At 64.6% G+C, this 27,474-nt stretch overlaps 1 protein-coding gene across 10 annotated transcripts; it reads right to left on the reverse strand.

Annotated features, from left to right (window-relative positions):
- Positions 1-897: 897 nt before the first annotated feature.
- Plcxd1 (phosphatidylinositol specific phospholipase C X domain containing 1) lies at positions 898-22,272 on the reverse strand. Of its 10 annotated transcripts, XM_046443465.2 has the most exons (9): positions 21,465-22,272; positions 12,812-13,011; positions 11,867-11,929; positions 8,999-9,147; positions 6,879-7,015; positions 4,877-5,005; positions 3,764-3,919; positions 2,852-3,035; positions 898-2,766 (listed from the first exon to the last, which is right to left on the reverse strand). In XM_046443465.2, the coding sequence occupies exons 4-9, from the start codon at positions 9,123-9,125 to the stop codon at positions 2,528-2,530; spliced, it is 972 nt and encodes a 323-aa protein (XP_046299421.1). In that variant the 5' UTR covers positions 9,126-9,147; positions 11,867-11,929; positions 12,812-13,011; positions 21,465-22,272; the 3' UTR covers positions 898-2,527. The 10 variants fall into 10 exon arrangements, with proteins under 10 accessions (XP_046299421.1, XP_058435064.1, XP_046299418.1 ...); XM_058579081.1 differs by lacking the exons at positions 12,812-13,011; positions 21,465-22,272 and adding an exon at positions 12,438-12,545 and having other exon boundaries at positions 8,999-9,144; positions 11,888-12,036; XM_046443462.2 differs by lacking the exons at positions 12,812-13,011; positions 21,465-22,272 and adding an exon at positions 12,438-12,545 and having other exon boundaries at positions 11,867-12,036.
- Between the last annotated feature and the right edge of the window lie 5,202 nt (positions 22,273-27,474).

The raw sequence follows: 27,474 nt of genomic DNA on the forward strand, positions 1-27,474 counted from the left end.
GCTGGAGGGGTCATCAGGGGCCCCAAGCAGGAAGGAGGAGGGCAGCCGGCCGCTGGAGGGGGAGGAGTCTGCAGAAGGTGGGAGGAGCCTGCAGGACTGGAAGGAGGCAACCTGAGGTGGGAGGAGTCTGTGAGAGGTGGGAGGAGCCTATGGGAGTGGAAGGAGGCAGCCTGAGGGGAGTCTGGGAGGTGGCAGGAGTCTGCAGAAGGTGGGAGGAGCCTGCAGGAGTGGAAAGAGGCCGGAGGAGGCTGTGGGAGGAGTCTGTGAGAGGTGGGAGGAGGGAGCCTGAGAGGAGTCGGTGGGAGGGGGCTGTGGGAGGTGGGAGGAGGCAGCCTGAGGTAAGAGGCAGCAGTGGGAGGTGGGAGGAGTCTGGATGGGGGAGGAGTCTGGATGGGGGAGGGTTCAGGCGACCCTGCCAAGGGCGCGCGCTCCCAGCAGGGCCTGTAATCCCACCTTTGCTGGGCGGCTGGGCCCAGCTGTGGGTCCTGCTCAGATAGTCCATCAAGAACCTCCCACCCTGGCCATCTGGTCTCCTGATACCTGCCCAGGCTCCTGTCCCCCAGCTGCCCTCCAGCTGCCCTCCAGCCGCCCAGGGTCTTACCGGACTCCTCACTCTAGCCTCCTTAGCCCAGACCTGAGGATGGGAAGAAGCTGGGGGTCTCTATGGCCCAGGGAGAGGAGGGGCCTCCCTGAGCCCAGAGGGAGGCTGGGGTCCCTATGGTCCACGGGACACGCGGGGGCCTCCCTGAGCCCAGGGCTGAGGCTGGAGGTCTCGGAGTCCCAGGGACAGGGCCTGGGCTTCTCAGGGGACAGGGGCAGGCCCCCCCCCCCCCCCCAGCAGCAGCCTCTTGTCGCAGGCTCCCTCTGTTCCCGAGTCTGGCACCACAGTCACTCGTGTTTGGCTTGGTTCCTTTTAATTGTCCTCAAGGGTGGACTAACCCTGAATGGTGGCTCCTAAGACAGGAAATGACGCCCTTGTGACCTGAGCATCCAAGGGCTGTCCCCAGGGTGCTTGGTGGCGGGGAGGGGCCAGGCAGTGCTGGGATGTGCCCAGAGCTGGTCCTGCTGTGCCGCGTCTCGGCCGTGACACGGCCATGACAGGTGACCACAAAGCCCGAGCAGCTTCCTCTGAAACCACCCTGCGGGTCCCAAGTGCAACAGGCTTCGCAGACCAGGGCGCCATTTCCAGACGGTCCTGAACACCCGGGTCTGCGCCCTTCTTTGACGGCAGGACGGCCCGTAACGGGTGCCGTGACGCGTCGTGGGCATCCAGATGGCCAGGGAACACCGGCTCTGCAGGGCTGCGGCAGGCTGCAGGACCAGGCCTCTCGGCCACCTGCGGGGTTTAAAGGGACCTGGGACCGGGAGGTGGCACCCCAGCCACAGCAGCTGCGGGAGGTCCAGATTGACCCAGTCACCGGCGCCTGCAGGGCCAGCGCCCAGGGAGCCCCCAGCCTTGCCCGGGCCTGCCCAGTGGGCAGGAGGCTGGGAAACAGCCCGGGTTGGGCTCCTTCAGTGCCCAGGGCCTCCAGCAGCAGGTGCCCACCAGGAGGGTCTAGGAAACGCTGGCCCTGGAGAAGCCAGCCTGCAAGGGGCGGGGTCTCAGGAGCCTCTGACCTCTGGGGACAGTCCCCCCCCCCACCCCGGCCTGCAAGTCCAGGCGCCCGAGCTCCAGGATGCAGAGACTAGAACACAGACCACACCACCCGTGACACTGTGGGGCCTGCAGATGCAGGACCGCCCACTGGCCACCCCTCAGGCCCTCCACTAACAGCTGGCCAAAGCAAGATGGACCAGGGTCCCCAGGAGCCTGCTGCCCGGGGAAAGGGCGGCGTCAGAGTGAGCTGACAGCCAGGCCATGTGTTGAGTACTGCAAGAGGGTCTCTGCACAGGTCCCCACCCCATCCGTCCAGGGGACGCGACACTCTTGGAAGCGGGGACTTTCTAAAGCACAGGATGAGGAGGCCCTGACCCCTCTCCTGGCATCCCCACCCTGCACAGGCCATGCTTCCCGCTGGGTTGAGTAGGCCTCGGTGACCAGGGCACACCGCTGGACACATCCCCATGGTCATGGCTGACCAGGGCACACCGCTGGACACATCCCCATGGTCATGGCTGACCAGGGTGCGCCCACTGGCCTATCCCAACAGTCATGGTTGACCACAGCACATTCGTTGGAGCCATCCCTTGGTCGCGGCTGACCAGGGCACACCCGCTGGACCCATCCCAGTTGTCATCGTTGACCACAGACAAATCTGCTGGACCCATCATGATGGCCATGCCCATGAGCACATCCATGGCTGACCAGGGCACTTCCGTTGGACCCACCCCGTGGTCGGGACTGCCCGGGATACACCCGCTGGACCCACCCCGTGGTCACCCCTGACCACAGGCACATCCCTTGGATTGAGGTCTTCTCGCGGGATCTGGAGCTCGGAGGACGTCTTCTCGCGGGATCTGGAGCAGCGCCCGCCCAGCCGGGGTCAGGGCTGCCCCCGGGCTGCCCCCGGCTGACCGGAGGGGACCGTCAGCCCCACAGCAGCTTCTGGTTGAGCCCGATGACGTCGCCGACGAAGTTGTCGGCGCCCACGAAGTCGCCGGCGATGATGTTGGTGCAGCGGGCGCCGGGCCCCGGGCTCTGCTCGCGGACCCAGGCGCTGAGTGCGGGCAGGCTGGACAGGGTCACCTCCTTCAGGGACCCGGCCGGGTGCGCCAGCACGTACTCCAGGTCCTCGGTGAGGTTGGTGCCGGCCACGAACAGGCCCCCTGCGGGACACGAGCGTGAGGGGACGCCGGCCAGGCCGCCTCCTTGACCGTCCCCTCCGTGGGCCCGGGAGGGCCGGCCTCCTACCCGGGCGGCCGCAGCTCTTCATGTCCTCCAGGTAGCGGATCAGGGCCTCCGACTTCACCTTGTTGCCCCACCAGTAGGGGACTCCCGGCCACAGCTCCGGGTGCCGCCGCACCGAGGCCTCGTCCTCGTAGGAGAGCAGGACCTGCTGGCCCCGCGCCCACAGCTGCCGCAGCGTGGGCAGCTCCTGCAAGGGATGGGGTCACTGGGGTGGGGTGCCGGGTGAGGGGAGCCTGGGGCTGGGTGGCCCGCCCGGCACTGTGCCTCTGAGGTGACGCCGTGGCTTAGTGTCCCAGGAGGGCACCTGCAGTGACCCAGGGCCCTGAGACCCACAAGGGCACCTGCAGGGACTGGCCCGGATGCAGGACCTACTACAGCTGACCCCTGGCTGTGCTGAGGGCGACCTGTGTCCCCAGCCCACGCTCCAAGCCCCCACCCGGGACCTACTGGGAAGGGCTTTGCGGGTCTCATCAGCTGCATGGGTCACTCTGGAGGGGCCAGGCCCTAATCCCGTGACGGGTGCCCCGTGCTGTCAAAGGGGGTGTTGGGCACAGACACATGGGATGCCAGGGCCACAGCGGGACACCCCCAGCAGCTGGAAGGTGGCCGCATCCTCTCGGGACCCCAGTCAGCACCGGGGCTGGCCTCTGGCCTCCAGGGCTGCGTCTCATGTCCTGAGCCCCGGCTGGGTGCCAGGTGAGGGCACCGAGACCCAGCCAAGTGCCCGGTGGGTGACACAGACCATCGCGTTGCTGCACGCTCGCCCCAGAGGCCCTCCCTGCCAGGCTGCCCGGCCCCCCTCACAGGGAAGCCAGAAGGCCCTGATGACCGGCTTGTCCCCGCCAGACCAGACACACACACCAAGCCCTGGACACAGTGCCCAGGAGAGCCCTGGGGCACAGGCACCCTCCTCACCCCTCGGGGGCACAGCATGTCCCCAAAGATGTTCCTGATGCAGGCCACCAGGTACTCATGCAGGTCCTCCGTCATCCCCTCGAAGTTCCTGCAGGCCAGGATGACCACCTCCCGGGGGTGCTGCTCCAGCCACTCGGAGATCTCCGTGAGGGTGTCCTGGGTGAGGGGCCAGGGTCAGTCGGGCCCACAGGGCAGCAGGGCCAGGGGCCTCCTGGGAGGTGGGCCTCCTCGGCTGCAGACGGGAGGCCGGACTGGCCCAGAGGACACATAGCCTCCCGGGAGGGGGGCGGGGGGAAGCCAGCAGGAGGGAGGGTGGCCCAGGCACAGGAGGGCATGCACGGTCCTGTGGGCACGCACACGTCTGTTCACGGGTGTGAGTGCACACGGAGCATATCTGTTCACAGGTGTCTGTATCCATGTCCGTGCACATGCCTGTACCTGCGTGTTGTGTGCATGCACATCTGTATGTGTGCATGTCAGCACATGTGAATCTGGATCTGTGTGCTGACCTGTGTTCACGCGTACACAAACGCATACGTGTCCATCTGCACGGCACGTGCATGTGCGTATCTGTGTGTGTTCGTGCATGTCTGTGTGTGTGCGCATGTATGCCGGGTGTCTGCATTTCTGCGTGTGTCTGTGTCACATGCGTGTGTACACGTGTGCAGGTGTCTGTGTACAAGCACACTCCAAACACAAGCCTCTGTGAGTCAAAGGTGTGGGGTCCCAAGGCTCCGGGGCGTGAGCCAGGCCAGCGGCACAAAGTGACCCAGAGTAGGTGCTTCTAGACTGGGAGCCCGGGGTGCAGTGGGGACACGGGGTGGGGACACAGGGAACAGCCCGCAGGCTTTGGGAGGACGCAGCTTGTGCCCTTCAGACTTTAGAAAGCCTCGGGCATTCGGGAAGAGAATGGATTCCGAGAACCTAACGGGTCTGGGGGCTGGTTCCGCCCACTTTGCAAATGTGGGGAGCCTCTGCTCACTGAGCGGGGAGACCGCCAAGCCCAGGGAGCGCTGTTCAGGCTATCCCCAAGGTCTGACCACCAGCCTGGACCTGCACGTGGCTGCCCCGCCTCTGGCAGCCGACCTCCTGCCCCACCAGGCCCCTGTGTACCTCCACCAGCGCCGTCGTGTACACCATGTGTACGAAGTGCAGGTTCTTCTCCGAGCCCTCCAGCATGTGCGCGATGCGCAGGTCCAGGTACCGCACCCCGGCGTCCAGCTGCTGCGTGACGTCCAGCGCCTGCCGAGGGACGCCCCGTCATCTCTGCCGCTCCCTCCTGGGTGAATCGCCCTTCCCTGGGGCTCAGGAGGCGCTGAGGTTGCGCACTGTGCAGCACTGTCTGGGGCCCCCGCTGGGTGTCTGCTGAACCGCCAGCCGCACGCGGGGCCAGAGCTGCCCGGGCCCCACCCTGGGGAGACCTGCTCTGGGGTGAGCAGCCTCAGCTGCACAGCCAGGGCCCGCTGCCGTCCTGGGCTTCAGTCCACCCCAGCCCTAATGCTGGTCTCTGGGACATCGGGCAGTCACGGTCACCCTTGTCCCGACAGTCTCTGGGAAGGGGTCCCACTAGGGGCGCATGCCCCACAGCCCTGGATCCACCCAGCCCTTGGCATCCCCAGTCAGGATGCAGGGTGCTCAGCAGGACACCAGACAGAGTGGGAGGGCCATGCAGTGGGAGTGGACAGCCCCGGGGCAGGAGAGGACGACCACCAGAGGACAGGTGTGGGGGGACGCCCCCCTGCAGGGCCACTGTCTGCAGACCCCTGGCAGGATGGGGGACACCCCCCTGCAGGGTCACTGTCTGCAGACCCCTGGCAGGATGGGGGACGCCCCCATGCAGGGTCACTGTCTGCAGACCCCTGGCAGGATGGGGGACGCCCCCATGCAGGGTCACTGTCTGCAGACCCCTGGCAGGATGGGGGACACCCCCTGCAGGGTCACTGTCTGCAGACCCCTGGCAGGATGGGGGACACCCCCTGCAGGGTCACTGTCTGCAGACCCCGGCAGGATGAGGAGACGCCCCCTGCAGGGTCACTGTCTGCAGACCCCTGGCAGGATGGGGGACACTCCCCTGCAGGGTCACTGTCTGCAGACCCCTGGCAGGATGGGGGACACCCCCTGCAGGCTCTGACCCCTGACAGGTGCTCATCCCCCACCCGGCAGGTCCCCACAGCTCCTGCTGCCCCCGTGGTCACTAAGACGCAGAAACAGTACATTCAACAGGACAGAGCTGGACGTTGGGGGCAGTCTTGTGTCCCTGGGAAACCCCTGACACTCAAACCTTTTGTCACCAACAGTCTTCGGTCAGGAGGCAGAGGAGGAAGAGTGGTCCATCTCCTCCCCGGGGTGGGCCCCGCTTCCTGCCAGCCTTCTTTCCTCCCCAGAATGGAGGGGCGCCCCTTTCCCCGGCCTCTCCAGGGGTGGCTGAGGCCAGCTGAGCCTCCAGGAGGCCCCCTCTGCACAGCATCAAATCAAATGCCCTGGTGGGTCTAGGGCACCTGCCCCACCTGGGCAGAGGGCTGGGTGCAGGAGGGGGGCACCTGGGGTGAAGGCAGAGATGCCCTTCTCTCTGATGGGGCCAGAGGAGACAGCCTCGGCCCTGGGGCAGGGAAGAGACCCCCCTCCTCCTGCAGCAAGGAGAGACCCCCCACACACACCTGCCCTGGAGCAGGGAAGAGACCCCCATCCCTCAGCAGGGAAGAGGACCCCCTTCTCCTGAGCCCTTCTCTTAGGAACCTGCAGCGTGGGTCCCTTCTGCCTCTGGGAGTTGACCCGCAGCTGAACAAGCGCCAGGGAGGAGCAGGGCGCCCTCCGGAGTGGGGAGAGGGGCCTCGGGAAGGGTGCTGCTGGCTATCTAGGCCGCAGGAGGAACGGCCTGTCGCCTTGGCCAGCCCCAGGCACCCCCTGCCTGTGGCCCCTGTCAGTCAGTGACCAGCGGCCTCGGGTGTGATGCTGCCCGGTGACCAAGCCCTGCCTCTCCACCACCTGGGGCGGCCTCAGAGTCTTGCTCTCCCCCCATCTCCGGCATGAGGCAAGAGCGCCCACCAGGGGCACCTGCTGCTTTGTGCGGAGCGATGGCCCTGCCGTCCACCTCCCGGCCCCAAGTGGCCCTTACCTGGGTGACAGACCACCTCAGCACCACGGGGCGCGTCACACATGGCACCACCTTGCTCAGCAGCTGCAGCAAGCGGGACTCGCTGTGGGACACGGGGGACTTCTTATTCAGACAGTAGGTCATGGTGTCGTGGCTCCCTGGAGGAAACACAGGGACGGCCATCAGTCCCCCAGATGCAGCCCCCCAGCTGCCCTCACAGCCAGCGGGTGGACAGCGCCCCACACACGCCCACCTGCAGCCTGGGCAGGGGCCCTGCGTGGAGACCCCGTCTCAGCCCCTGCCCTCCAGGGCTGGGGGTCACGACGCCCATGATTCTAAGCCCTGGTTTGTGGTGACTTGTTACATCAGCCCCAGGACGTGAGTACGTGTTGACTGCAGAAACACGAGAGTGCAGATGAGAGGTCTGTCCCTGGGCGTCATGGGAGGAGAGTTCCTGTGCGTCATGGGAGGACCGTCCCTGTGCGTCATAGGAAGAGTTCCTGTGCGTCATGGGAGGACCGTCCCTGTGCGTCATAGGAAGAGTTCCTGTGCGTCATGGGAGGACCGTCCCTGTGCGTCATAGGAAGAGTTCCTGTGCGTCATGGGAGGACCGTCCCTGTGCGTCATAGGAAAAGAGTTCCTGTGCGTCATGGGAGGACCGTCCCTGTGCGTCATAGGAAGAGTTCCTGTGCGTCATGGGAGGACCCTCCCTGTGCGTCATAGGAAGAGTTCCTGTGCGTCATGGGAGGACCGTCCCTGTGCGTCATAGGAAGAGTTCCTGTGCGTCATAGGAGGACCGTCCCTGTGCGTCATAGGAAAAGAGTTCCTGTGCGTCATGGGAGGACCGTCCCTGTGCGTCATAGGAAAAGAGTTCCTGTGCGTCATGGGAGAATTGTCCTGTGTATCATGGAAGGACCGTCCCTGTGCGTCATAGGAAAAGAGTTCCTGTGCGTCATGGGAGGACCATCCCTGTGCGTCATCGACGCACATTATCGTGTGGCGTTATGTCTTTACGCATCTCTTACACCAACAACGGGACGGCTCTGCCAACGTGACAGCCGCCCTTTCTCTGGTCATCCCTAGGACGGGCCGTCTCTCCAGCCTGCCACCTGAGCCTCCTCGGTTGATCCAGATGCGGATCCTCTATCGAGCACGGGGTTTTCCGTTGGGAGCTCTTTTTTAAGCTGTGGCGCACGTTAGTCGTGCAGAACGGGGTTCCGCTGTGGCACGTTGGCAGGTGCCTTAACACAATCCAGTGACTCCCACCCGCAGGGCCTCCCTCCTTCCCCCGGCCCTCCTCCACTGCTGCCTGCCCTTCTGCATGTCGTGTGAGCATGTGGCGCTGGGACCGAACCCAGGGCTCTCCACTACTGAGCCGCACCCCAGCCCTGTCTAGTTTCTATCTCGAGACGGGGTCTCGCTGAGTTGCTGAGGCTGGCCTCTGACGTGCATCCTCCTGTCTCAGCCTCCGAGTCGCTGGGATGTCAGGCGTGGCTGCGGCGCCTTCTGCCGTCACAATGTCCTTGGGTTTTGCTTTTTGTTTCCCCCCTGGCTTCCACCTGTGCGAGAAGCCAGCAGGACTCTCTCTTCACACCCCTGCCTTTGCTGTGCAGAGGCTTTTAACAGGGCGCCATCCCGTCTGTCGTCTATCGATTCTTGGCTTTATGTCCTGGCTTTTGCAGACCCCCGAGGAGCCCTGCTGGTCTCCATCGAGCGCCGACCTAGGTTTTCTCCTAGCGGTGCAAAGGGTCTCCTGCTTAGATGCGCGCACTTGGACAGAGGGATCCGCTGTCAACCCCCACTTTAGCGGTGCAGCCTCCCCGCAGGCAGAGGGCGCCCGTTTCCCCATCCTTGGCGCCTGTCCCCTGCAGATCTGCTGATGGAAACCATCTTACACTTCGTTTTCTGCTGAGTGACACGGATGGCACGTTCACAACCATCAGCAACCACGCTGCCTCAGTCATGTCTAACCGGCGTCGCCTGAACCACCGCCCACCCTCCTATGCCACCTTCCGAGCTGTGTGTGTGTGTGTGCGTGTGTGTGCATGTGTGCGCGCGCGCATGCACACAGGTGCACCAGGCCCGGCCGGTTCCCCACCAGGACCCACCCACCATGGGGACGCCCACCTGAGCGGCCTCACCTGGGATGGACAGGTGGTGCAGGGGCACATCCCAGAGCCGGGGACACAGCGCCGACATCCAGTCCGCATTGGCATTTGCGCAGGGCAGGCTCCGGAAGCTTCCAGAAGCGCTCACCTGCCCACCCATTGGAAGCCAACCGTGCAGCCTGAGAAAGGAAAAGGGTTTTGTTGTTGTTGTTGTTGTTGTTGTTGTTGTTAAACTGCTAGTTACACAGGGGTCCTGGCTCCGGGGAAAATGCAATCAATAGACTTTCCCTGGGAGGAGAGGGATGGTGTGGTGGGCTGTGGGGAGAGGGAGGGAGGGAGGGAGGGAGGGTCATGGTCATGGGCTAAGCCCAGTCTCCCTAAGATTCCTCTGCTACGGCCCTGGCCCCAGGACCTTGGCATGTGCCGTGTGTGGAGACAAGTCTTTGCAAAGGTGATGGAGGTGCAGTGAGCTCCCCAGGGTGGCCCTGACCCACAGGACTGGTGTCTTCATAAGAAAACGAGATGAGAACATAGACGCACACAGAGAGAGACCCCGAGAAGACACAGGGAGAAGACGGCGTATGCAAGCCACCCTGCACTCCTGAGCCCTGGTGCCTGGTGGCGCCTGCCCTGTCCCCTGCTCTCAGGCACCGTGGGGTCCAAGAGCCAGGCAATGGCTCCCCAACTGGGCTACACCCCCAGCCCTGTCGCTGGTTTTGGTTGATCGTGTGCTACAAATCCCTCACATGGGTCTGCGACATCCAGACCCAGATCCACCCGCTTAGTTCTGGGGCACCTTACTCTAAAGACTGGGGCGTGTGGTTACTTTATCGCACAGGACCCCAGTAAAGGGCGCGGTGCCATCTGCCCCCCAGCTCCCATCTGCCCCCCAGCTCGGGCCGTAGACCACGCATGCGCATTTCCTCCCACCAGCTCTGTGCGGTAGACCTCATACACACGCATCTCTCCCCCACCACCAGCTCACCCACTGTGGACCACCTATGTGCACCTCCCCCCACCAGCTCACCCACTGTGGACCACCTATGTGCACCTCCCCCCACCAGCTCACCCACTGTGGACCACCTATGCACCTCCCCCACCAGCTCACCCACTGTAGACCACCTATCACCTCCCCCACCAGCTCACCCACTGTGGACCACCTATGTGCACCTCCCCCACCAGCTCACCCACTGTGGACCACCTATGCACCTCCCCCACCAGCTCACCCACTGTGGACCACCTATGTGCACCTCCCCCACCAGCTCACCCACTGTGGACCACCTATGCACCTCCCCCACCAGCTCACCCACTGTAGACCACCTATGTGTGTGTCCCCCACCAGCTCACCCACCCATGGTGGACAACACATGGACACATGGGCCTTTCCTTCTATACAGCTGGTTCCTGACCACCTACCAGCACACCCCTGCCTGCCCACAGGCTGTCACCTGCCCCTCGGTGGAACTCAGGCCACCAGAATCATCAGCGAGACTGTAACCAAGTCGGTGTTAAGGGCTATGGGGGTCCTCCAGACTTTGATCTCAGTCCTACAACCTGTGACAGAAGAATGACATAAGAATGAGTGGATGGGACGAGGGTAGGTGGATGGGTGGGTGGATGGGTGGGTGGATAGGGGATGGGTGGGTGAATGGATGGGTGGATGGGTAGAGATTGGGTGGAAGGGGGTGGATAGATAGTGGATGGATGGGTGGGTGAGTAGGTGGGTAGAGGGTAGATGCATAGATAGATGGGTGGATGGGTGGGTGGATAGTGGAGGGGGTGGGTGGGTGGGTGGATAGTGGAGGGGGTGGGTGGGGAGGCGGGGGTGGGTGGATAGTGGAGGGGGTGGGTGGGGAGGCGGGGGTGGGTGGATAGTGGAGGGGGTGGGTGGGGAGGCGGGGGTGGGTGGGGAGGCAGGGGTGGGTGGGTGGGTGCATAGATGGATGAGTAAATGGATGGTAGAAGGATGGACAGATGAGTAGACGGGTGTGAGTGGGTGGATGGACAGTCAGAGTGGATGGGTGGTGGGTGTATGCAAAGGTGTCCACAGTCCCCAAATCCCCAGATACCTGAAACTTATCCTGCCACTGAAAAGTGTCCCCACACCCCAGGGCCCTCCATCACAGCAGGTTCTAACACTGGGGACTGGCTTGTCCCCAGACCATCAGAGGAGGCAACACAGGGGACTGTCCTGTCCCCAGACCCTCACACCAGGTAACAATGGGGACTGTCCTATCCCCAGACTCTCACACCAAATGACAATGGGGACTGTCCTGTCCCCAGACCACCACACCAGGCGACAGTGGGGACTGTCCTGTCCTCAGACCCTCACACCAGGCAACACAGGGGACTGTCCTGTCCCCAGACCCTCACACCAGACCACAATGGGGACTGTCCTGTCCACAGCCCCTTTACACCAGGTGACAATGGGGACTGTCTTATCCCCAGACCATCACACTAGGTGACAGTGGGGACTGTCTTGTCTTCAGACCCTTCACACCAGGTGACAATGGGGACTGTCTTGTCCCCAGACATTCACATCAGGTGACAGTGGGGATTGTCCTGTCCCCAGACCTTCACACCAGATGACAATGCGGACTGTCTTGTCCCCAGACCTACATACCAGGTGACAATGGGGACTGTCTTGTCCCCAGACCCTTCTCACCTGGCAATAATGGGGACTGTGGTTTCCCCAGACCTTCACACCAGGTGACAGTGACCCACCACAGCAGGTCCTGACACTGGGGACTCTCCCACCTGCCCAGAACCTAGGCGTCACCTGACACAGGTGCATCCCTGAGCTCGCTCCTCCCGGTCACTGAACAAGACTGGGGTACAGACCGGGAGGCCGGAGGGTTGTGCCCCCCTCCCCACAGTCTCTGTGTCCCTGGCCACACACCTGGGGTCCCCCGAGGCCAGCACCTGCTCCTCTGATCTTGCCTGTCTTCACAGCCAAGGGGCCACCTGGGAAGGAGAGGACGTGTGTGACTGGTGACTGGTCCACCGCAGCAGGTTGCCAGGTGAATGGCCGGGAAGAGTCCAGGGCGGCTCCTGGTCCCAGGGCGTGTGCCCTGCGTGACGGTAGGGGACAGTCAACGCATAGCCTTGTGGCGAATAGGGGACGGAGTGGACGTCCCGCGGCCGTCCCGCGCTCCTCACCTGGCCCCAGCCCTCACCCAGCGCCTCCGCCTCCCGCAGCCTGGGCCTCTGGGGCGGGGTGCCCAGGACAGCAGCCGCCTCTGCGGTTGGCCGGGAGGAATTCCCAGATCCGGGCAGCGCCCCCGGGGGGCCTCGGGGAGTCCACCTGGGAGCACAGGCCCCCCGCTGACCCGGCCCCCTGCAGCCCGAGTCCCGCGCGGGGGAACCTGGGGTCCTGAGACAGGAACCCTGAGCCCCCTTCAGCGGGACTGTGCTGTCGCGGCCCGGCACCCGCCTGGCCCCTGCGCCCTGGAGGGACGCGACTGGCACCTACCTCCCGGCAGCGGGTTTCCGGCGGCTGCGGTCGGCCAGCACTTCCTAAGAGACTCTGCCCGGCTGCCACTAGGGGCCGGCCGCCTCCCGCCGGGGACGGAGGCGTGGCCTCGGGAGCAGACCTGTCCCAGCGCGGCTCGGCCACCGCAGGCTCCGCCCCAGCTCCGCCCCCAGCTCCGCCCCAGCTCCGCCCCAGCTCCGCCCCCAGCTCCGCCCCCAGCTCCGCCCCCAGCTCCGCCCCCAGGAGCCCGGCAGGGGTCCTCACCCAGGCAGGACCGGCGGGGCCCCAGGGGTCCCCAGGGAGGGACAGCAGAGACCCCCCCCCCCCCCCCCCCCCCGGGGACCGCACTGCCCACCCCCGTGGCTGCTGCTCACCAGGGTCACCCGAGCTGCCTGGGATTGCGACATCCCAGCGCCGGTGGCTTTTGATCTGTGAGCACCGCCTCAGCAAACTGCCGGTCCTTCCCTGGAGTGTTGACCTTCCCTGAAGTGAGGGCCTCTCCTCCTGAGTGGCCCCGGTGCTTGTCGCCGAAACCTGGCCCTTGTCCCCGAACCAATCCAACGACCAGGAAGTGCTTTGGAGAAAAGGGAACACGGGGGTTTATGGCTTTGCTGGCCAAGAGGCACGGCACTCGGGTCCCAGAGGTGGGGTCCTGCCCCTCGCAGCAAAGGGCGTTGAAAGAGGGGACCCCGAGGCCGCGGTCCCTGGTCTCTGCTGAGCTGTCACCCACTGCTGACCGGGGCGATGGCCATTACTGAGGTCCTCTGGGGCCATCCCCAAAGCCTGCATGACTCCAGTCCTGTGGTGGGTGTGGGCTCAGAGACAGATACCTCTGCCTCGGAGGAGGCAGGAAGGTGACCCTGAGATGAGGGAGGGGACATCAGGGACAGGAGGAGAAGAGCCCGTCCCCAGAGCAGCAAGGGCCATTCTCAAAGCTTGAGTGGACCACTGTCACAGACCCAGGTGAGGACCAGGGGACACTTCCACACCCACAGCCCACCGGGACACCTTCGCTCTGTGGGGCTCTTCTCTGGTCCAATATGGACACTGTGTGACATGAACCAGTGGTCACCAGGAACTGGCCACCACCTACTCTTGGAGTGACAGAGGCCAGTGGTCACCAAGGCCTGGTCACCACCTGCCCCGGGTGTGATGGAGGTCAGTGGTCACCAAGAATTGGCCACCACCTGCCCTTGGAATGATGGAGGTCAGTGGTCACCAAGGCCTGATCATCCGTTGTCCCTGCCATGGGAATGACATGTAGTGTGGTCACCAAGGCCTGGATCGTCCTGCCCTGGTGTGACATGTGACATTGTCACCAAGGCCTGGAATCATCCGTTGTCCCTGCCCCGGGAGTGAATTGTGACGTGGTCACCAAGGCATGATCATCCACAGCTGGAGCCTCCTGCCCGTGTGACGTGTGACCGTGGTCACCGTGGGGGGCCATCCGTTGCCCGGGCTCTGCGTGGCTGGGTGCTGACTGGCGGGCGGTGTCCCTCAGGTGTGCCCAGCCCCATGGGCGCCGTCCTGTGCTGCCAGCTCGGGGTTGGGAAATGGCTTGACTCAGCAGCCAGGTGTGCGGGTGAGAGGAAGCCTCCGTGCTTCTCCAGGGACGGAGGAGGGAGTGCCCGGTGGACTTCCGCAGTGGACAGCACTCCTCTCCTGGAGGACCCCGTGAGCTGGCCCTCAGCCCTGCCCTGGGCCGGCCGTGGGCAGTGACACCCTGGAGGCCCTGGGCAGCGTGAACAGAGCCCGTGCATGTCCACAGCCCGAGGCCGTCCCTGCTAGGAGGACCCTGCCCGCTGGCCTGGCTGCCGGGCAGTGGACATGGGCATCCTCTGCTCTCTGGAGGTCCAGTGACCGATGGGAAGTGCTTCTTGCTGGCACCGCTTGGACGCTGGCTCACCCACCGTCCCCCAGACCACAGCTCTTCAAGGGCCGGGTGACTCTACAAAGCAGGAAGTGTCCCGTGCAGGTGGACATCTGGACAGGTCTGGCCAGCGATCTGCCCCCCTGCCGTCCACGCCACAGCACCCCTGACCAGCGCCTGGGGTATCCGGAGCCACCAGGGCGGTTCCAGGTGGTGTGAGCTGCACTGTGTCCATGATCTCTCAGCCTCCGCAGGGGCGGTCAGCATGGCCACCAGGGCCAGCGTTTCTCCTGCCAGCAGTCCACATGGCAGGAGCTGACTTGGTGCTGGCCATCCACAGCTGCACATGGCCCCCTGACCCTCCACTGCCACACATGGCCCCCTGGACCCTCCACAGCCACCATAGCCTCCCTTGGACACTCCACAGCCACACATGGCCCCCTGGACCCTCCACAGTCCCACGTGGACCCTTGGTACCACACGACCACAACCCAGCCACGTAGGGCGGGCGTGGCCAGCGGAGCCCTAGCCAGGCTCATGAGGTGGGAAGTGCATCCTCTGCCTTTCTTCACGGTGCTGGGGACAGAGCACCGCAAGGCCCCGAGGGTCACCTCCTGACCCACACGGCAGACTGTTGGTCGCACTGGCCCCTCCGAGCCCACCCTGTGCTGGACTGGCTCCTGGACTTCCCAGGCGTGGTACTGGGGGCTGCTTTGCCACTGAGCTGATCTCCAGCCCTTTCCATGTTTACTTTGAGAGAGAGTCTCTCCAAGTTGCTGAGGCTGGCCTCCAACTTGTGATCCTCCGGCCTCAGCCTCCCACGTGGCTGGGATTAGGGCCCTGCACCACCGCGTCCGCCCACCCCCGTGGATGTACTCTGCGATCTCTGGTGCTGCTTGGCTCCTGCTGTGGTCCTGGTGAAGTGTCCGGCTTTCTCTTGTCTGGACGTCCCAGCAGGGTTGAGCCCACCTCATGACTGTCTGCTAGCGCCAGCCTCCTCTGCACGCAGTCCCGGCCGGCACCCCCAGAAGTGTCCGAGTGAGGTTCCACAGCTGCTTCCTGGGGCCCCGGGGCAGCTCGGTGACAGGAGGGTGACTGTGCACCTGAGGAGCCTCGGGCAGTGCCACACGGTGACCCTGGATGCCTCCCAAGCGTCTCAGCCCAGTAGGAGGACTGGGAGGAGGCAGAGTCCACCTGCCAGCTGCCTCCTCCGTCCAGCGTGCCCCGGTCACTGCACACCCTGAGCCTGCCCTCCACTGTGCACGTCCAGGGTCCCTCCCCGGGCACTCCTGGTGCAGAGGAGACCGGGAGGCTGTGGGAGGCGGGAGGTGACCGGCAGCTCTTGCTCAGTGTCCGACGCAGGCCTGGGGACAGCAGGCTGCAGACTGCGGGTGCTTTGGTGGGGGGCGTTCGCAGGTGCGTAATGAAGCACCTTGGGACCCACCCGGGTCCAGGCACAACCCCTCTATGCTCCTCACCCACCTCGGATGCGGAGATCCTGCAGGTGGCCCCAGGGGGCTGCGTCTGGCTGGGCCCTTCCCCTGAGGTCAGTGTGCAGCTGTCCTCTGGTGGCCACTCAGGAGCTGGAGCGGCCAGGGCCTCTGGGCATCGTGGATGGGGCCTGGGGGGCTCGACACTCATGTCACTGCAGCCAGAGGAGGGCTCTGTCAGGGTCAGGTTGGGGGGCTGGACCCTAACCCTGACCCTAACCCCACCATGGCCTGGCTCTAGGGAGAATGGGGGACACGGGAGCCAGGAGTGACGCCTGGCAGGGGTCAGTGTGGGGCCTCTCCTGGGACACCCGAGCCCAGGCCCGTCTGTCCTGCAGGCCACCTCTCATTGCCCTGGAGGACCCGCAGATGGGCCAGGTGGGGGACATGTCCTCCCCAGGGAAGAGGAGGGCCCTCAGCTCCACCCTCAGGATGTACTCCTAGGTGCTGCAGCCAGCCTGTGTCCAAGCACCCCCTGGACGGCAGTGAGGGGTGTCCACTGCAGCCAGCCTGCGTCCAAGCACCCCCTCGACAGCAGTGACAGGTGACCACTGCAGCCAGCCTGCGTCTGAGCACCCCCTCGACAGCAGTGACAGGTGACCACTGCAGCCAGTCTGCGTCTGAGCACCCCTGGACAGCAGTGAGGGGTGTCCACTGCAGCCAGCCTGCGTCGAGCACCCCCTGGACACCAGTAACAGGTGTCCACTAGAACCAGCCTGCGTCGAGCACACCCTGGACGGCAGTGACAGGTGTCCCCTGGAGACAGCCTGTGTGTAAGCACCCCCTGGACAGGCCTGGAGGGCAGGAACTGGTGTCCACCGGAGCCAGCCTGTGCGTCCACTGGACGGGCCGGGAGGGCGGGAGTGTGTGCTCACTGGCGGATCAGGCCCGGGGCCAGGGCTGCTGCAGGAGCTCAGCCAGTGCTCGTCCCGGGGGCAGCGTGAGCACCAGCTAGTGCCCAGAGCCGGGCGAGACACAGGGACCCGGAGTCACGTGGGCCCAAGTGGCTGGCCCAGCGTCCCCCACTGGAGACCACAGCTGGCTCCACTCGGGAGACCGGGAGGTCGTGAAGCAAAGGGCGTCTGAGCTGCTGCAGACGCTGCCAAGGGCACGAGGGGCCACTGCCCAGGCCACCAGAGCCCTGGTGCACGAGGACCCCTCCCAGGAGGCCGTCAGTGGGGGCTGCCGAGGGGAGGGCCCAGGACATCTATGGGTCCCAGGGAGGGCCAGGGCAGCTGAGGGTCCCAGGGAGGGCCAGGGGCAGCCGTGGGTCCCAGGGAGGGCCAGGCACAGTGCCCTCTGAGGGGTCCTAGGCACGGCAGGGCGGCTGCGGGTCCCAGGAGGGCAGAGGCGGGGGCTCTCAGGTGGCCCCTAGCCCTCTCCACAGGAGGAGCTCTCCACACTGTGACGTCCAGAGCCCCCCCACCCCCAGGTCTGTCCCCACCGCCTCTCTGAGGAGAGGCCAGGGAGGCTTCGCTGGCCTGTGGGCCCCAGGCACCAGCACAGGACTGGGCATCAGGACCGTGCCCCCCCACGGCGCCTCCCACGGGCTGGGTGGACCCCGGATGTGGGGGTGGGGTCCTCCCTGCACATCAGGGAGGACGGGGGGCCACCAGCACAAAATGCTCCACGCAGCGCTTCAGAAGAGCCATGGCCAGCAGGTCCTGCCTGGGGGCTGGCAGGGGAGACCTTCCCGTCTCTTCCAACATGGGCAGGGTGGGCGGTCGCGGTGGCCCTGTGGGAGTGTCCTGGGCTTGATGGCCACTCTCAGGGACTTCAACAACAGGAGTCCAGGTCCCCAGCCCTGGAGGGCAGAGGCTGGACCAGGGTCCCGGGCTGAGCTCTCTCCAGGGCTCCAGGGGGCTCCTCCTGCCTGTCCAGCTCCTGGGCTCCAGGTGGCCCTGGGCTGGTGGCCCCTCACTCCAGTCTCTGCCTCCGTCTCCACGGGGCTCCTCCTCTGGGTCTGTGTCCCCTCCTCTGTCTCTTGGGAGGACATGGCCATGGCATGAGGGCCCCCTATCCCAGGAGGAGCCCATCTCGGGACCCTTCACTGATGACCTCTGCAGAGACCCTGTTACCAATCGAGGTCCTGTCTGACATTCCATGTGACATGAATGTGGGACACACTGTTCGACCCACAGAGGACGCATCTACATTCGAATCCTCAGACACTGAACAAGACCTTCTCTGGAGAAAGGTCCTTGCCCGTGAAATGAAGTGAAGGATCTTTAGAAGAGGTCTCCTGTCTTCTGGGTGGACACAGACCCAGTGACCTGTCCATGTCAGAGCTCACCTTTGGGGCTTGGCTGTGCTGCGAGGGTTCCCCAGGCCCAGGGAGGTGGCTGTGGTGTAGGGCAGGGAGCCGCGAGTGGTCTACAAGACCCCTGGCCCTTGGGGGCTCTGACGTCCTCCCAGACACAGGAGGGGGCACATGTGTCCCAGACCTGGTCTCCCAGGTTAGGGAACTGTGCTGACCCCAAGCGGAGCTTCCAGCAGGTCCATGGAGGGAACTCGGGGCTTCTGTTTCTGTGCCTCCTGTACACAGCTCCGTGAGAGCTTCGTAGGCACACACACGTGTTCCGTGTCACTGAAGCACACACGCGTGTTCCACAGCATGTGGGGTGACCTCGACGATCTGTCACATATTCCAGCAGAGCTGGAAGAGGGCATCCCGAGGACACAGGAGGTGTCATGAGGGACATGGCCCTGACGGTCTTCGGATGGGTCACACTGATGGCTCACTGCCACAAGTGGGCAGGCTGCACCATTCCTCGACTGAGCTGCTGCCGGCGGGGACCTCCCTTCGGTCGAACTGCCCAGGGCTGTCTGCCAAGCTCTGGGAAGACGGCCTCATGTCCGGGGCTGCCCCGAGGCAGGGACAGACCAGAGTGTGCCGGTGCTGCCCCGAGGGTGGGGACGGTCCACCACCCAGAGCAGCCCTAAGGCGCCTGGAACCCAGGACAGCACAGCGGAATCGTCCTGGAATTGCTGCCTGGACAAGTCGGTGGAAGACCGTGTCCTTGCGCCTGGGGGTGGGGTCATGCAGGGGGACCTCCAGAAACGGCCTCCCGCAAGTGACTCTCAGCCCAGAGTGCAAACCGAGCGACCATCGCAGCACAGCGCGCGTTCCGGGAATTCTGTACCCAGAGCGCAGAGGGGACGCCGAGCGAGCCCCGCCCCTCTCGGTGAGGGCCGCGCCTGCAGCGCACGGACGGACGGTCCCGGCCCGACCTCCTGCAGCCCTCAGCCCGGGCGGGCGCTGTCCCCGCAGCTCCTGGGGTCAGGGCCATGCCGCAGCGTCTCTCGGAGAAGGCCCGGCTTGGGGGGCAGGGACGCTGCAGGCGGGTCCTGACCGGGAAGCGACGCCCACCCCCGAAGACCACGGACGGCAAAGGACACGGGGCTCCAGGGGCTCAGCCGCCATCGTGGCCGGGGGGGGGGGGGCCCTGGCCAGGGGTCAGCGACTGAGAGGGAGCCAGGCCGGGAGGGAGCCGGGGGACGCGGGCCTGGGCGGGGCCTGGGCGCAGGGTCAGCGCAGCAGCCGAGCTCCGTCAGCAGGTGGCGAGCGGGAGCCGAGGAGCGGGCAGGCGGGTCCCCAGACAGAGGCGGCGGGGGCACCTGTGGAACCCAGAGCTGGGGACCCCGGCTGGCACCCCTAGTCCATGCGGGTGTGGGGGCGCTGGCCACCCAGACACCCTGACTTCCCCTGAGGGGCCTCTGTCTGAGGACCCAGCTGGTGGGGAGCGAGGCTGGGACGCCTGTGGTCTCCCCGAGCCCCGTCCCTGTGCCTCCGTGCCATCGTGGTCGGCAATGGGGGACACCCCAGGGTCTGCTGTCCCTCTGTGAGCGGAGGTCCCACAGCCCATGGAGGGGCTGTGTCTGTCCTTCCCAGGTCCAGCGGGGAGTGCTGAGGTGGCGGACATTCTGAGCACCTGAGGCATGTCCCTGAGGGGGTGGCACCACACCTGTGATGGTGGCATTGTCCCTGTGGGGGTGGCACCATCCCTGTGGAGGTGGCATTGTCCCTGTGAAGGTGGCATCATCCCTGTGAAGGTGGCATCATCCCTGTGAGGGTGGCATCATCCCTGTGAGGGTGGCATTGTCCCCGTGGGGTGGCGTCCCCCTGCGAGATGCACCATCCCTGTGGCCACAGGCTGTGCGTGGGGCCCCTTTGGCTTTGCAGGGTGAACAAGGAGGCCAAGTGTCCCTGGTGGGCTGTGGACAGTGCTGCTGACCAGATGGGCAGAAGAAACTGCCCAACAGTGCTGGCCAGCAGGACCAGGGGTCTCCAGGGGCAGACGTGGGTCAGAGGATGGCTGGTGCAGGGCCTCCATGACAGTGAACCAACCGGGGATGAGGGTCTGCCAAGCCTCAGAGTCCAGCGCCCCAGCCCCGGAGGGCAGAGGCTGGACCAGGGTCCCAGGGGAGCTCCCTCCACCTCTCACCATGGCGTCCAGCTCCCTCCACGGGCTCCAGGGAGGCCCCTCCTGCCTGTCCAGCTCCTGGGCTCCAGGTGGCCCTGGGCGGGTGGCCCCTCACTGCAATCTCTCCATGTGGCTCCTCCTCTGGGTGTGTGTCCCCTCCTCTGTCTCTCGTGAGGACATGGCCATGGCATGAGGGCCACCTGACCCAGGAGGAGCCCATCTCAGGACCCTTCACTAACGACCTCTGCAGAGACCCTGTTTCCAAATAAGGATCCGTTCCTGGTTGGGATTCATATGGGCTGAATTGTCCCCCCCCTCCTGTGCTGCAGCCCTGGCCCCAGGACCTTGGGATGTGCTGTGTGGAGACAGGTCTTTACAGAGGGGATGGAGGTGCAGTGAGGTCCCAGGGTGGCCCTGGCCAAGCAGGACTGGGGTCCTTGTAAGAAGAGGACACAGACGCACACAGAGGGACGCCCCGGGAGGACACAGGGAGAAGACGGCGGCTGCCAGCCCAGGGGAGAGGCCTCGGGAGGAGCCCGCCCTGCCCACGCCTGGACCGTGGACCTCTACCCTCTGGGACGAGGAGCTACATCTCTGCTGTTGGGGCCCCCGGCTGCGGGGCTTCGCTGTGGTGCCCGGAGAGCTATACCACCAGCTGCTCAGGGGTCCACCAGATGGACTGCAGGGGCCAGAGGGGCCTGTGGCAGGGCCAGGCGGACACCACCCACAGGGCTCCCTTGCCCAAAGGGCCCTGGGCTGGAAAACCAGCCGCAGGTCACCTGGCTTTAGCGGCTCTGCGTGCGCGTCACCTGCTTTAGCAGATTTAGGCGCAGGCCGCCCAGTTTAGCCGATGTGCATGTGCCACCCAGTTTAGCAGATTTCCCTGCGTCACCCTGACTTAGCAGAGGTCCCCGTGTCACCCTCTCTTTGCAGATTTCCCTTTGTCACCCTGACTTAGCCGATGTGCATGTGACACCCAGTTCTAGCAGAGGTGCCCGTGTCACCTGACTTTGCAGATCTGGGTGCATCTCCAAGACAAGTCTGGACGGACCCTCCTTCTCTGAAGGCCGTGCTGCAGCAGCAGGAACCTGAACGTTCAGGTTGCATCAGAAACCACCAGACAGACAGCTCCCAGGGGCTGACCCAGAGCCTGGTGTCGGCTGTTTCAGACTTCCCCGGGGACTTGATGATTCCTCACGGGGTCTTAGGCAGGTCAACAAATTGGCTCCAGGTGGTTACTTACAACCTCTGAGCTGCTGATCCTCCTCCATCTGCGGGTCTGGGGAGCATCCTCCAAGTGGTGCTATGTCCCAGGGAGGTCTGTGCTGTCTGCAGTGGTGCTGGGTGCTGAGTCTCAGGGAGGTGTGTGCTGTGCTGTCTGCAATGGTGCGAGGTATTAACTCTCAGGGAGGTGTTCGTTGTACTCTCTGCAGTGGTGCTGGGTGCTGAATATCAGGCTGTGTTTGTTGTCCTCTCTGCAGTAGTGCTAGGTGCTGAGTCTCAGGGAGGTCTGTGCTGTGCTGTCTGCACTGGTGCTGGGTGCTGAGTCTCAGGAAGGTGTTTGTTGTGCTGTCTGCAGTGGTGCTGGGTGCTGAGTCTCAGGGAGTCTGTGCTGTGCTGTCTGCAGTGGTGCTAGGTGCTGAGTCTCAGGGAGGTCTGTGCTGTGCTGTCTGCACTGGTGCTGGGTGCTGAGTCTCAGGAAGGTGTTTGTTGTGCTGTCTGCAGTGGTGCTGGGTGCTGCGTCTCAGGGAGGTCTGTGCTGTGCTGTCTGCAGTGGTGCTGGGTGCTGAGTCTCAGGCTGTGTTTGTTGTGCTGTCTGCAGTGGTGCTGGGTGCTGAGTCTCAGGGAGTCTGTGCTGTGCTGTCTGCAGTGGTGCTGGGTGCTGAGTCTCAGGGAGTCTGTGCTGTGCTCTACGTTGTTGGGGTGCTGCTCCTTTCTGTTTTCCCGGGTCTTCTTGAGTCATGGGGTCCTCACCTCCCCACCCCCGGGGCTCCCAAGGCCCTGCCGCCAGCGCCCTGGAATTCCTCCTCTGCAGTCTCCGCCCCGTCCTCCCACGCTGGGACGAGGATCCGCGCACTGGCCTGGTCAGGGGAGCCCACCTCCTGGCTCCCGCGGCGACCGCTTACCCTGGGCTCCTGGAAAACTTCAAACCCGATAAAAGCCCAGAGATTCGGGAAAGGAGCTGGCGTTGGCCCCGCCCTGCAATCCGCAGCCCAGGATCTGCCGGTTCCTCCCGCCGTCAGCCCACCCGCCTGGCAGTCGTCTGCCCAGAGACGCTCCCTGACGAGCGCACCTCGCAGCTCCCTCCGCTAGGGGGAGTGGAGACGCTCCCGGGGCCACGGCGCTGCAGCACACCCTCACGCACATGCCGCACTGCACCACGCTCCTCACTCCAGTGCACACGCCACGCACATGTAACACGCTACGAACACACAGCACACGCCACGCACATGTAACACCACGCAGGCACAGCACTCGCCGCGCACACCCAGCACACACCAGGCACACCCAGCACCACACCCACGGCATACCACACACACAGACTGTCACGTGCAGCAGCACACCTGTGTCACGCGCACACGGCATGCGTGCACACTACGTACAGAATGTCCCACATATGCACACGCCACCCCCCTGTGCACAGCACGCACACCCCGTGCACAGCATGCCACGCACAGATTTTAATAATTGCCAGCGTCCACCTCAGGTCCACGCACAGCTGCTGCCCCCTGGAGCCCTACCCAGGTCCTCTTGTCCCCTGCTCCTAACAGAAGACTGTTGCTGCCACTCGTGTGGCCCAGAGCTGGTCAGGCACTGGCCACGGTCCATGCAGAGGATCTTGCCCTGCTGACCAGTGACCTCCCTCCTCAGTGGCCCCTCCTCAGCCCACCCCAGGCCATCGGGCTGTGCCCACTGCATCCTGGACACTCGTCCCATGTGGTTGCTCATCCTTGCAACTTCTGGTTGACACAGGAGGCTGCTCTACAGAAGGTCCTGCAGGGTGGACGTGCCGACGGCGTCCTGGGTGGCCCGCCGCAGCCCCAGCTCCCTGACCGCCGGAGCTAACGCAGGGGCAGGCTCCGGCCCGCGGCCCGTTAGCGCAGTGCTGAGCACCGTGTGGACACAGAAGGACACCGCACGGCGTGCCCAGGCACCTGCGTTCACATGCACAGGCGTGATCTGCGTCGTGGGCTTTTGTACCCACCGTGTCTTCACTCGGGTTCCGGCAGGACAGCCTGGTCACACGGCCTGAGATGCAGACAAGGTTCCCACCTCGGGAGACCCCCAGGCTGGCCGTCACTCCTGCCCCTCCCCAGCCCTGCCACCGCTCTGCGGGCCTCCGGCCGGGGACGCTGCAGCCCAGCCTCCCGGGCTCTGTCCTGTGCTGTGCGCGTACTGGCCCCCTCTGGAGACCTGCAGGGTGGGGGAGGACGATGTGGACCTCGGCAGAGCTCTCTGCTGTCCCCAGACCTGCCCACCACCCAGAGAGCAGGCGTCCGCGGCACGTGGAGAGCCTGTGGGAAGACGTGCCCGGCTCCCAATGCCCAGCATCTCCCGGGGTCCGCACACAGGAACCTACTGTCACACCCCAGCTGGACCCGAACCATGGGGCCGTGCCCTCACCTCCCACCCCATGCAACGCAGCTGGGGCAGCTGTGGACTGCAGCTGGGGCACCCCACTGTCCCCCCACCCCGTGGACTGCAGCTGGGGCACCACACTGTCCCCCCACCCCGTGGACTGCAGCTGGGGCACCCCACTGTCCCCCCACCCCGTGGACTGCAGCTGGCGCACCCCACTGTCCCCCCACCCCGTGGACTGCAGCTGCGGGCAGCACTGTGTCTGGTCAGTCTGTGTCAGGGCCCCAGCCCCCCCTCCTTCCCAGGAGGCCTAGGAGCCTGCCTTCTTTGCTGGCTGGGCCGCCCTCTGGTCATCCTTGGTCCAGGCCTCTCCAGGGACTGTCACATCCTCTGCCACCTCCTCACCTGGGGACAGAAGACCCTCTAACAGCACGCGCACGCCCTTGGAAGGTCACGTCCCCAGGGCCTGAGTGGGTGAAAACTGTTCTTTACCTGCGCTGCTCAGCCTGGGGCCACCCTCGTCTCAGCACAGAGGTGTGGCCCTGCGCACAGACCTCCTCAGAGGACAGGGTCCTCTGTCCCAGCAAGTGGGCTCTGCTACGAGGCCACCTGAACCTAACCCCAACCCTGACCTTGACACAGACATTGACTCTGACCCCAAACTGAACAATAAACACTAACCCTGACCCTGACCCTGACCCTGACCCACCCTAAACCCAACCTTGACCCTGGCCCTGGCCCTGGCCTCACACCCAGGGAAGGAGGCTCAGATCTCGCCACCTGGGAAGCCGCCACCTCTCCTGTCACCCACTGCCTTGGAGAGGACCAGAAAAGGGAGCACGGTGTCCCCAAGCAGCACAGAGGGGCCTGGTGAGTGGCAGGCACACAGTAGGTGCTCAGCAGTGTCACACATTGTGTGCTCATCACCGTCACACAGTGGGTGTTCTGCAATGTCACACAGTGGGTGCTCATCACCGTCACACAGTGGGTGTTCTGCAGTGTCACACAGTGGGTGCTCAGTAGTGTCACTCAGTGGGTGTTCTGCAATGTCACACAGAGGGTGCTCAGTAGTGTCACACAGTGGGAGCTCAGCAGTGTCACACAGTGGTGCTCAGTAGTGTCACACAGTGGGAACTCAGCAGTGTCACACAGTGGGTGCTCAGCAGTGTCACACAGTGGGTGTTCTGCAGTGTCACACCGTGGATGCTCAGCACCGTCACATAGTAGGTGCTCAGCACCGTCACAGTGCTCAGTACTATCACACTGTGTGCTCCGTACTGTGGGGAGCAACCAGATGCACCCAAAGACACCCACTTGTGCAGGGTGGGGGTCCTGGAATCTGCTCACCCTGAGGTCCAGCTCAGACCCCAGGCTCTTCCCAGCCTCCAGGGCTGCTCTTGAGGGCCCCCTCTGTCTCCTCAGGGAACAGGCGGGGACAGGACAGTGAGGCACAGCCCCCCACACCCCCTGAGCCGCCCTGGCCCCCTCATGCCCCACCCCCACCCCTTTCCTCACGGTCCCTCTTGCCCCCCAGGTCCTCCTCCCTGGGCTGGGTGCAGGGAGTCAGGAGGTGAGGGTCTCCTTCCCAGCGCCCACGACCCACCTTTCAAGAGAGTGCACGGCTCGGCTTTCCCCGCCGCACCCTCTGGAGAGCCCCATTGGAGCCCAGGGCTGCGGGTCCCCAGCTTCCTGCCCCTGGGGTGGCCACTGCCTGTGAGGGACCATGAGCACGTGGGGCCGGAGGAGCCAGCCTCTGGCTGGGGTCCTGCGCGACCTCCCTGGGCGTCCTGCGGTCCCTGCCTGCCTTCGGGGGTGGAGGTGGGGCTTCTGCGGGTTCTGGGGGGCGTTCTTTGGGGGTGGGGGGCGTTCTGTGGTTCTGGGGGGCGTTCTATGGGGGTGGGGGGTGTTCTGGGTGCATTCCTCGGGGGTGGGGGGGCGTTCTGAAGGTTCTGGGGGGCGTTCTTTGGGGGTGGGGGGTGTTCTTTGGGTTCTGGGGGGCGTTGTTTGGGGGTGGGGTGTTCTGCGGGTTCTGCGGGGGCCTTCTTCCAGGGGCGGGGCGCGGGCCCTGCCGGCATCCCCGGGCGTCCTGCGGGCCTGCGCGGCCTCTTGTGGGGGTGGCTGAGCCGGCCCTGCCCAGCCCGATCCTGCCCGCCGCAGTGGGCCTCCCCCCTCCTGGCAAAGGAACAGTGGGCACAGCAGGCCTCCAGGGCCCCAGGACCTTGGCAGCCACTTGCTCTCTCTTGAGGTTTAATCACGGGTCTGAGCCCGGGAGCCAAGAGGCGGTGCTGCCCCGTGATGGGCCTCCTGACTGCACCCCGCGGGGCCACCCCGACCTCGCAGCTGCCCGCCCTGCGCCGGCTGACTCACCTGGCCTGGCTCACTGCACCGGGGGCGCGCGCACACACACACTCAAGCACCCAGGGGCTCACACACACTCATGTGCACACCCAAGGCACACACACACAAGCGCCCAGGGGCTCGCACACACTCGGGACACACTCATGCGCACACACACTGGCCCACACGTACCCTGATGCACTCGAGGCTCGTACACACCCATGTGCACACGGCCGTTGCATGAGGGCCACCCTGACCCGGGATCAGCTTATTCCAGGACATTAAACTGAATTAGTATGCCAAGACCCTCCTTCTGCAGAGACCCTCATCCCCAGGAGTGAGAGATCAGAGTATGGATTTTGGGGGGGGGGCATTCCTTCAACCCACTGCAAGATTTTTAAAAAGTGTTTTATTATTTTCTAGTTTTTACGACTTTCCAGAAGTGGACTGTTATGCACCAAATACACTTAATGATGTATTGCACGGGGAAGTTTCTAAATGGGCATACCCCATGCTGTCACCACAGAGACACCACACTGACATGTGGAGGGACAGAGGTGTCAGCCTGCACGGCCGCCACCCACTGTGTGCGGGACACACGGCACCACCCCAGGAACGCGCCGTCATTGGAGGGTTAAAGAAAGCGTCAGAACACAGCTGGGGCGTACCTCCCAACAGCAGCACACGGATCCCGGGGATGAGCAGGACGTCCCCAGCCCAGAACAAGGTCCTGAAGGGACACCCTCACCATGCAACCGCCAGTGGGACCAGGTGCTGAGAGAAAAAAGGACCTGTGACCTGGTGTCACTGCAGGCTGACCAGCCCTCCTCTATACTCCTGTCACCACCAGGGTGCGGTTTTCCTGGTTCTGCCACCTGGTGACGAAACTCAGGGAGAAGCCAAGGACGGGCAGTGGCCTCCAGCACAGGAGGACACGGAAAGGAGCACGTGCCGCCTGCTGTCCAGGGTCAGTGTGCTCCTGGCGCACTGTCACCAGGCCCCTGTGTCCTGGGCCCAGTCTCCCTGGTGCAGTGTCTCCAGGTCCCCGTCCCCCCCTGGGCCAGTCTCCCCTGGTGCAGTGTCTCCAGGTCCCCATGTCCTCCTGGGCCAGTCTCCCCTGGTGCAGTGTCTCCAGGTCCCCGTCTCCCTCCTGGGCCAGTCTCCCCTGGTGCACTGTCACCAGGTCCCCATGTCCTCCTGGGCCAGTCTCCCCTGGTGCAGTGTCTCCAGGTCCCCATGTCCTCCTGGGCCAGTCTCCCCTGGTGCAGTGTCTCCAGGTCCCCATGTCCTCCTGGGCCAGTCTCCCCTGGTGCAGTGTCTCCAGGTCCCCATGTCCT

Source organism: Marmota monax, unplaced genomic scaffold, assembly GCF_021218885.2.
Source record: "Marmota monax isolate L192 unplaced genomic scaffold, Marmota_monax_Labrador192_F-V1.1 WCK01_AAM20220418_F8-fsc00168, whole genome shotgun sequence".
Taxonomy (NCBI): Eukaryota; Metazoa; Chordata; class Mammalia; order Rodentia; family Sciuridae; genus Marmota; species Marmota monax.

What these genes read in the sequence shown, in the direction of transcription:
- Plcxd1 (XM_046443465.2), bottom strand. Translation starts at nt 9,125, where the DNA reads ATGGGTGGGCAGGTGAGCGCTTCTGGAAGCTTCCGGAGCCTGCCCTGC. An exon ending in ACATGCTGTGCCCCCGAGGG is followed by an intron (nt 3,036 to 3,763) that starts GTGAGGAGGGTG and finishes CATCCCTTGCAG; the next exon opens with GAGCTGCCCACGCTGCGGCA. An exon ending in GAAGAGCTGCGGCCGCCCGG is followed by an intron (nt 2,767 to 2,851) that starts GTAGGAGGCCGG and finishes CGTGTCCCGCAG; the next exon opens with GGGGCCTGTTCGTGGCCGGC.